At 30.0% G+C, this 10425-nt stretch overlaps 1 protein-coding gene across 1 annotated transcript; it reads left to right on the top strand.

Annotated features, from left to right (window-relative positions):
- Positions 1-6135: 6135 nt before the first annotated feature.
- On the top strand, positions 6136-8633 carry LOC126777470 (vitellin-degrading protease-like). Its single transcript, XM_050500478.1, has 5 exons — positions 6136-6189; positions 6375-6537; positions 7085-7337; positions 7723-7872; positions 8457-8633. Exons 1-5 carry the CDS (start codon positions 6147-6149, stop codon positions 8631-8633), a joined length of 786 nt encoding a protein of 261 aa, XP_050356435.1. The 5' UTR covers positions 6136-6146.
- Positions 8634-10425: the final 1792 nt, after the last annotated feature.

The following is a 10425-nucleotide window of genomic DNA, read 5'->3' as shown; positions in this document are numbered from 1 at the left end:
TTTTTTGATACATTAAATAATAAAATTATCACATTAAAAACTAGTTTTGATACAAGATGTTTCTCAAACTTTATCCGATTAAATTATATATAAAAAAGAATAACTGATTGACTGGCATATTAACGCACATACGACTTATAAAGCGGATGAATATTTGTATGAAAATCCTTATTTTTTGTAGAAAGAGCTATGGAAAATGGTATTAAGCATTATATATATATATTAATTATGCATTAAAACGCAAGCGAAACTGCGAGTAAGGCGCTAGTTATGTTTAAATTTTTATTTCTGTCACGATAAACCACTATAATTTTTACTTTAATAAATAATATAGTAAATTGTAAATAGACATAATAGTTCATTATGAATTAAAATAGATAAGGCTAGATAAATAGATTAGACTTTGTGCTAAAAAATAAATTAATTATAATTAAAATGGTACAAAATTAATAAGGGCCTTGTATATATGTAACACAGATGTAATTAATGAATTTTAACTAATAAAAAATATTTTTTGTTTGTAGTGAAATTGTAATGAACTATATTGTACTGCGTATGTCCGCGAAAGCTTCTCGTGTAAAAAAATATTATTCGTATGTTTGTCCTATAATAGAAACGTTGTATGTACATATTGTACTCGTGCGAAGCGTTGACACCCATTCTTATAAAAATATTACCAAATAGGTTTCCAAAACGAAGTAATTTAAAATATTCAGATATATTTTTTTTTTACTTTTCTTTCGAAATAGTTTTATTAGTTGATAAGTAGTTTGAGGTCAATTACGTGGGACTATATTTTGTTACCTACTAATATGTGCAAACATTATTTCTTTAAATCATTATAATTATATATAAACGTATAAATTTTTATATGTATTTGCTTTAAAAAAATATGAGCGACTAAACTTAGGCAAATATTTTACATTTTTTTAATTTAAAATATTGAAAAAAATATGTTCAATGAAATAATTGACTTATATAAATTAAATAATGCAAACATAAACTTTTGCATTGATAATTTTAGTAACATTTGAAACTCTGCCATGCGTTAGAATGATACAGTAAACGATTTATGTTCGACCCAATGGGCGACTTTGCGTCTGGTTGAAACCGATTACCAATTTACGATGAATTCACAGCATCTGCAGTAAAATCAGTTCTTAATCTCATCTATTTTATTCGTTAAGATCCTAACAATCCGTCTCATACCTATTTTTTTTAATAAAAACTTAAATCGCAATAAAAACCTTTTCAAAACCTTACTTGTCTTAATTTCCGATGTCCTAGAAAATTTTGCGATATGAGTATTTATAATTATGAATTTATAATTTGCATGTTACACTTAACATATGCGCAAAATGCTAGTTTTAAACACAATACAATTTAATTGATTAAATTGATTATTTCACACATTTTACTGGTAGTAGAGCTTTATGCTAGCTCGTCTGGGTAGGTACCACCCACTCCTCAGATATTCTACTCCTAAACTGCAGTACTTGGTATTGTGTGTTCCGATTTGAAGGGTGAGTGAGCCAGTGTAATTACAGGCACAAGGGGCATAACATCTTAGTTCCTAAGATTGGTAGCGCAAGGTTGGTGGGGCATTGGTGAAGACCACCGCTTAGGTGGGTAACATTTCTTACAATGCCAATGTCTATGGGCATTGGTGACCACTTACCATCAGGTGGCCCATATGCTTGTCCACCTTCCTATTCTATAAAAAAAGATTCAATTCATAATTTTATTAAAGAACTAAATTAAATGACTTCATTTAGCATTATATATATTTTATTAGTAATACAATATTACTTTTATTTGTGTTGCAATACAAATTTAAGTTTATGTCGCTGTTATATATGCCTTTATGTAATTATTAATATAATTATGAACTGTTTATTTAGTTGTTAATTACAGTTCTTGTTTTATAATATTTCATATTTTATGAATCATTTACTTGTTGAAACCTGTTTCTGTTTTAATTTTTATGTTCCATTTTTAAATATATTATCTTGTAGTGTTTTGTAAATAAAATGAAATTGAATTAAATATTACTTATTTAATACGCTTTTATAGGCACTTTTGAAGCTACAAATAACATATCTCGATAGAATGCTACGTCTCAAAATGGTAGCAACGATGTTTTCATTTATTTTCTATTTTTTAAATGTACTGTATATTTCCTAAATTATATACAAATATATAATTATCCTTATTTAAATAGCTTCTTATCAGTACTTTTGAATTAAATTCAATGTTAAGCTTCGTCTTTGTAGAATCTACCAATAAACAACAACAAATTCGGTAGTTGCTCTTTTTCTTAAATAAAATACATTGTCAATGTTTTAGTACATGGTTAGGAAAACCGCATACCGCATAACCGTCTTACTCTACAAAAAAAAAAATGAAATACGTGCATTGTTGAAGCCCAGTGCAGATGTCCCTGAGGAGCTAGTTAAAATGGAAAAAATGCCTTTGCGTTTATATTAAGCTGCTACATTATAATATTAGGAAAAAATTTAAGTTGATCTCAAAATGAAAATGTTTGGTTTTATTCAAATATCATTTGCGATGCTTAAGAACTGATTTTTATGTTTATTTATAATGACATTAATATCAACATATACTATTTTTTCTTTTTGTAAATACATACTTATATAGATAATTATTACACCGCTGGGCGACCCGTAAACATATTATATATAATAACTATAAGATTCTGTTTCACCTCCACAAAGCAATCAACATTTACAAAAAGACCTTAAGTACTCATATCTGATACGAATCAATAATTATAATAATTATTCTCAATTATCTCGAAGTCAAGTGTACAACTATGGTTGATGAATAACTAAGGTACTCTGAATGTTGAATAACAATATAATGGTGCTATTTGATATTGTTAGAAATCTAGTAATAATTAATTGTATATATTATGTACATTTAGCATACATTAACAGTAACAGCCTGTGAATGTCCCACTGCTGGCTTAAGGCTTCCTCTCCCTTTTTGAGAAGAAGGTTTGGAGCTTATTCCACCACGCTGCTCCAATGCGGGTTAGTGGAATACACATGTGGCAGAATTTTAGTGAAATACATATGCAGGTTTCCTCACGATGTTTTTCTTCACCGTCAAGCACGAGATGAATTATAATAACAAAGTAAGCAAATTCAGTGGTGCTTGCCCGGGCTTGAACGCACGATCATCGGTTAAGATTCACGCGTTCTTACCACTGGGCCATCTTGGCATTTAGCTTAAAATCATCATAATATTATTGTTGATAAATTTAATGATTACTTATATTGTTTTAAATTTATTATCTCATTCTTTTTTATGGTGTTAGTATTGTCTGAATGTGGAATCAACTTCCTAGTTAAAAGTAAATGGTCACCACCGCTTATAAACATTAGGGTAGTAAGAAATATTAACCATTATTTATATCGCCAATGCGCCACCAAATTTGGAATCAAAAATTATATCTCTTGTGCTCGTATTGTATTTACAGAAAAAAATGCTTTTTATTAGCCAAATTTTAATATGAATTGAAGACTTCGGGATCTCCAGCCACACAGAGAGCTACTAGTCTAGACAAAGGAATAAAGATAAAGGAAACCGAGATGGCCTAGTGGTTAAAACGCGTGAATCTTAAACGATGATCGTGGGTTCAAACCCAGGCAAGCACCACTGAAATTTCATGTGCTTAATTTGTATTTATAATTCATCAGGAAAACATCGTTTTCCTTTACCGTCAAGCACGAGGAAACCTGCATGTGTCTAATTTCATTGAAATTCTGCCACATGGGTATTCTACCAACCCGCATTGGAGCAGCGTGGTGGAATAAGCTCCAAACCTTCTCCTCAAAAAGGGGGAGGAGGCCTTAGCCCAGCATTGGGACATTCACAGGCTGTTACTGTTACTAGACAAACGAGGTTGTCAAAAGCTTAAAAACTTATAACAATATCGGTATCAATGACAACATTAAAATGACCTAAACATAGATATTAATGCAAGGGCATTATATTAACTAACTTCAATTGCGTAAAGGCAATCATCACATACCTTGAACCAAATTGTTATCACTTTGATAATATAATTATGGTATTTTTTAATGGAATTTTCTAATAACCATGGCATATTATTTGTTTCGACATCAACTTTGATTCTATTATAAATATTGGAGGGAATTGATATAAATAATTGAGCATTTCGGTTAATCGTAATTTGGTTTTTAAGGATTCTGTGTTTTTTTTTTTAAATGTATTTCATAAATGTTTGACGTTATGTTTATGCTTATGTGTCGGAATCTTTTAAGTCTGTGTATGTAACTAACAGAGTTGATATTATGTGATGATGACATCTTTCTGACCGATCTCAGCCACGGTGGCCAATCTCAACGCAGATAAGCCAACTGCGAAGGACATATTATTGTGAACAAGTGTGTGCACAAACACCGATGGGACGGCAATCCGAAACGACCGGAAAGAGTTCAGGCATAGGTCCAACGGGTTTACAAGGTTTTTGAGGCACGGGATAGTTCACACTTCTTACTTCCAGACTCCGGATGCTACTGAGAATCTTCGACGGAAAAACCCAATAACTTTTTTATATCCAGTAATTTATAAATCAACGAGGCAAGCGAACTATGACAGTAAATGTTATTCGGAGACAATACAGTCATTTGGGTTCATTTTATTTTGTTTTGATCCTTACATGACAATTCCAAACAACAATAAGACATATGTTTATTGTTAATTTGTGACGTAATCATTTAAAAAAATAATTCTGAAAAAATCTTATCTGTGTTGTCGTAGCTATAATAAATCCTATAGTAATTTTAGAAACTTTTATTGAATAAATATTTAATGAATGAGCCTTTATATTGAATCACATTGGAGTCAGCAGTTATACGAAAGTACGTTTATTAAAAATGACGTTGGATACAATAATACGTGGTTCGTAATGCTCATATAAATGCATACAGTAAATGAGCAGAAGCGGTGTGTTTGTTCATTGAATTCATTTATCAAAAAAACAAGTGTAGATGATAAAAAAGAGTAAAACAACATGAAAGTACATTTTTTTAATATCCTCATGAGTGAAATCTTTCACTCATACGAAGTCGCGCTTTAATACAAAAAAACAACTTAGATGATAATAGTATCATCTAAGTTGTTTTTTTGTTTATTTTAGTTAAACTATCAATTTTTCTTTTTACTGGTGGTAGGGCTTTGTGCAAGCTCGTCTGGGTAGGTACCACCCACTCATCAGATATTCTACCACAAAACAGCAGTACTTGGTATTGTTGTGTTCCGGTTTGAAGGGTGAGCGAGCCAGTGTAATTACAGGCACAAGGGAGATAAAATCTTAGTTCCCAAGGTTGGTGGCGCATTGGATATGTAAGCGATGGTTGATATTTCTTACAATGCCAATGTTTATGGGCGTTGGTGACCACTTGCCATCAGGTGGTCCATGTGCTCATCCGCCTTCCTACTCTATATAAAAAAAAATTTAAACTTTCTCTATCGATAGATTATAATATTGAAAATTGACATACAATATGTATGTTATATAATATATTTCAGATATAACTACGGTGTAACTTATCACTATTGTTTATCGTATAAGAATTATTTACATTGAGGACATAAATAAGTATTATTAAATTAAAATAAATAATAGATCCTGTACAAATATGATCACACGTTGAATCGGAATTCTTGTCGCAAAATAAATTACTATTGTAACTAAAGTTGATTTGGTACTACTGAAACATTTCAACAGATACGTTCCTTTAATAGATTAATAATGCATAAAAAACTTGTAACAAGCACACGTACTTAAGGATAATCGTACCATTCGCCTTGACTGCAGCGTAATCGGTTGAAATTATCAAATCTTTATTCCAGCTTATCGAAACGGTAGCAACGAACTGTACATAATATTTTAAAAGTTATCACAACACTTCTAATAAAATAATTATAAACAATAGCTTATCTTTATATAATCTTTATCTTTGAATTGGTGTGAAGGTCCATCATTATCAGACATTTGATAATTATGTTGACCCAATAATCTTTCTTTTGTAACTCTCAGGTATAAATGATGATTCCTAAATGGGACCGTGGGCCAGTGCTTATTGTTGCGCATAATGATTAAATATCTTATATTGATAATTTATATCGGCTATGCCGGTAGGTATATTGATTTATTACAAAACATAATTTTGTATTTCGAATTAAACAGATAATACACAATGTTTTCTAAATATTATTTTTTTTGGAATTGAAATTTTAAATAAGAATTGTTTGATTTATATTTTTAAAATTTAAAATTTAGAATCAATAAATATATAATGTTTTACAATTTAATCGTTTAGTGTCAAAACCATTGCTGGAAGATACGAGAATTGTTGGTGGAAAGGATGTCGATATAGCAGCGGTTCCCTACCAAGTTTCAATTTTAAACAGAGGAAGACATTCTTGTGGTGGTTCAATCATTGGCAACGATTTAATATTAACAGCAGCGCATTGTTTAATCGGGTAAGAATTAATTGAATAAATCAATTAACAAAAATAGATAATAATAGATAGAATAAATACATAGAAAAAATTGAACCGTAATTCTGAATAACACTTCGGTATTGAACGGTAGTAGTATTGAAATATGATTTATTTATATTAATTACTTGATATGTTATGTATTTTTATTTCTTATACATATACTACACACTACATAATATAACAAAAATCGGATTAATCTAGTCTCCATATAGTAAATTGGGATGTTTTTGTGTCGTCAAACGGAATCCCAAGAAAATTTTATTTAAGTAAATTTAAAAAGGTTCACTATAGCCCTTGAATCGTAACATTGCAAGAAGTACAAACTCTATTCCACTACTCTATTCCTACTCTATTCCATACACATCAATCCGAAACCAACGATGCTAAGATTTTACATCCCTATTTTACATCCCTTGTACAAATATACATAGTGTTTGATATATGGTTGCCGAATAAGATATATGCATAGAGTTTGCAATAAGATGGTACCCACTCATCGGTAATTTTTTTAAATTTTTTTTTTCAGTTCATCTCCAATTAATTTACAAGTTCGCGCTGGTTCATCCTCCAGTACAAATGGTGGAAAAATTTATCCCGTTGGTGACTTCGTATGGAATCCAGCTTTCACTTACAGCAAAATGGATAGTGACGTTGCGATCATTTGGTTATCTAAGTCTCTTGATTTGAGCCCACGTATCGCTCCCATTGAAATGTTCAACGATGGAGAAGAAATCGATGACGGTGAACTAACCGTTGTTACTGGATGGGGAAATCTTAGAGTGAGTATTGTTTTGTATAACAATATATTTACTAATGTACATATCTAAAAATAATTTATCAATTTATTGTATGTTTCTATTTTCAGTAATATTAGTCTATTGTTGCTAAAGCTAAAGAATTAGATATTCATTAAATTACTTGATTTCTGAAATAATATTAAATAAAAACACTTATTTTAAAATAGTTTACCCTGGAAACAATTCCTATTCTTTTCTTTAATTCAATTATTTGAAAGCATAATTACAAAAGGGTGTTGTTTGAATTTACTTAGTTCCGGATGCGAGGCAGAAAATTCGGACGTTATTAGTAGTAAAATAATAATTTCACTAATAAATATTTAAACAAAAAATCTGAAATTTATGACTCATTTGGACTAATTTGTAGGAAGGAGGTGGTCTTCCACAGACGTTACAAATGGTGCTGGTCCCAAAAGTGAATGAAAATAGTTGTGGCAAAGCGTACGCACCACTTTATGCCATCACACCCAGAATGATCTGCGCTGGTAATCCGGAAGGCGGAAAGGATGCCTGCCAGGTAAATTATAATTTCTTAAAAGATTTCAATAAGTCTAAGTGTGGTAGTATATTTGAACAATCTATCTAACTTCCCATCAATGAAAACCACTATTCTATTCTAATATGGTGATGAAAAAATTAATAATTTATTAAATACTTTATGCTAAAAGCATAATTTAATTGACGGAATAAAACTCGTCACTTCGCATACTGTCTCATTTATTTTATTTTGTTTTAAATAGCGCAATCATAAGTACGGACTAGGCTTGAAAGTTATTATAGAATCATTACGTGATTATACATTTTTATGATTTCCATTTTTTCGACAAAAACTTGCAGAACCATTTATAAATCTTTGTCGAAATTCTAATTTTGTTACTACTTCTATTCAAAATTTACAGAACGACTAGTTTGTTTTTGCAGGTTTTAATTAGAACTTTAAAATAATTCAAATAAAATATTTACAACAGTTCGATTAAAAATCGAGACGTTTCGTTAAAATTGCAATAAAACCGTCAAAAATTTAAAGATAATATAGACGCTTCGAGAAAAACTTTTTTAATAATATGCATGTATAAGTAGATGTTTTTTTGTGTTATTTAGGGTGACAGTGGTGGTCCTCTAGTTCACAATGGAAAGCTCGCCGGTATTGTCTCCTGGGGCTTAGGGTGCGCACGGCCTAATTACCCTGGGGTCTACGCTAAGGTATCAGCTCTCAGAAACTGGATTGACGACCAATCAATTAATTTAAGAATGAAACACATCTTTCGAACTCTGTAAATATTTCCGTTTTAGATTTATCTGGTAACACTGATTATATTTTTAATTTTTTGATAAATAAATAAAAAGATTTATAGCCTATGGAGTTTTTAATTAATCCGTTCACATTTTAATTAAGATGTTATTAAACGGGGATTTCGAATGTATTCAACATATATACTCGTTATATTGGTCAAATCTATCACATTTAGTTCTAAATCATTTTATGTTTAGTCTGGTAGTGTAGTTTTCTTTCATGGTCTAATACGAAATGAATTATTATTAAAATCTATGAACGTAGAGGCTGATTTCATCGCCTCTTCTTAAATAATAAAAAAAAACAAAATTTGACACATGACAATAGCAGTAATTTTACTATTTTAACGAAAAGTTTAGTAGTTGTAAAATACATTTTTTTTATAAATTATTGACACCACTCGGGTTCATTATTACATAAAACGACTAATATTTTTTTAAATGATTTTCACGCCACGGCCATGCCGTGAATAAGATAAATTATATAATGTTGAACTCAACTGACATTAGATTTCAAAGGCATTTATTCAAATAACTTTTTTTTTTAATCGCGATCTCAGTTCATCAATCATGGACGTACAGTAAACTACACCGAGTGAAATTGAATTTTATCTTAGGTTATTAAAATTCAAAATCGCCTAAACCTTCAATATAGTATATAGGCATGTTAAATAATGAGCTTTTCCTGTCAAGTTCAAAACATTTAGGAAATTGCGATGGATAAGATAAAATAAGTAATAAGTTAATACAAAGATAAAAGTGTTTTTTTCATTTATTTCATAAAATAGATCTAAATTATATTAATAATATAAAAACGTATTTCTTTCAATTTCATAAATTGTAATTGAAATATTGTGAAAAGTTTCGATTAGAATATTTAAGGAAAACATTATGAGATTAAACACTATGAAATACTTTGTGTGGTTAAAGCTACGAAGGTTACGATTGTTTTTTTTTTTAATTATTTACTACAACAATTTCAGATCGTTCGAATTACCAATAGCATCATCAGGGTTATATAGTACATCACGTGTGCCTCTGGGACATTACATCATATTATTGTTTTAATTTAATTTTCATTATAATATGTACATAGTTAATGATGTTATTAAATTTGTTGAATCTCATTAGTTAGGATTTTGTATTAATTAGACACATATACTCATAACCAAATTAATCACTCAACTAACTAACTATATATATTTCTTATTTGGTAATATTAAAAAAAAAAAAACTTTGAATGGTAATAGCACAGATTGTTTTAGAAAATATCTATTGAATATAAATTTCGGATTGATATATAATATTAATTTTGACCGACGAATAATCCCATAAAATTGCGTGAGTTCGAATACTTACAAAGTTTATATTAAAGAATAAAGTTCAAACTACCATATACAAAGCAAAATAGTCGATAAGGAACTAAATACCGCAAGTAATTTGTAGACGCTTTTACACTCGTGCGGCTCCGCTGCAAGGTCGTTTTGGCATATTTATCGTCTCTTATTAAAGCTTAACGACTTCACTGACCGATGATAACAGGCAAAGCACATTGTCCGTCTATTTGTGTGTCCATTAAATTAGTTTACTTGAAAAATTAAAGAATTTATTACTTGGACTTTAATTTAAACAACGTCATCCTCTCAAAATGTTCCCAATTTCGCCGTAGTTTGTCCTTTTCTAATGTTTTGCCACACCAGTCAGCCGTTACTTACACATACAAAAAAACTCACATTATAGCCATTTTCATAAAATTTGTCCATCTTTTGTTTGGTTT

This window comes from Nymphalis io, chromosome 23, assembly GCF_905147045.1.
Source record: "Nymphalis io chromosome 23, ilAglIoxx1.1, whole genome shotgun sequence".
NCBI classification, from domain to species: Eukaryota; Metazoa; Arthropoda; class Insecta; order Lepidoptera; family Nymphalidae; genus Nymphalis; species Nymphalis io.
Note: the sequence above shows the minus strand (reverse complement) of the source record. Positions and strands in the feature narration are given on the sequence as shown.

Coding starts and splice junctions, on each gene's coding strand:
- LOC126777470 (XM_050500478.1), top strand. CDS start 6,147: ATGATTAAATATCTTATATTGATAATTTATATCGGCTATGCCG. Junction 6,538..7,084: donor GCAGCGCATTGTTTAATCGG/GTAAGAATTAAT, acceptor TTTTTTTTTCAG/TTCATCTCCAATTAATTTAC. Junction 7,338..7,722: donor CTGGATGGGGAAATCTTAGA/GTGAGTATTGTT, acceptor ACTAATTTGTAG/GAAGGAGGTGGTCTTCCACA.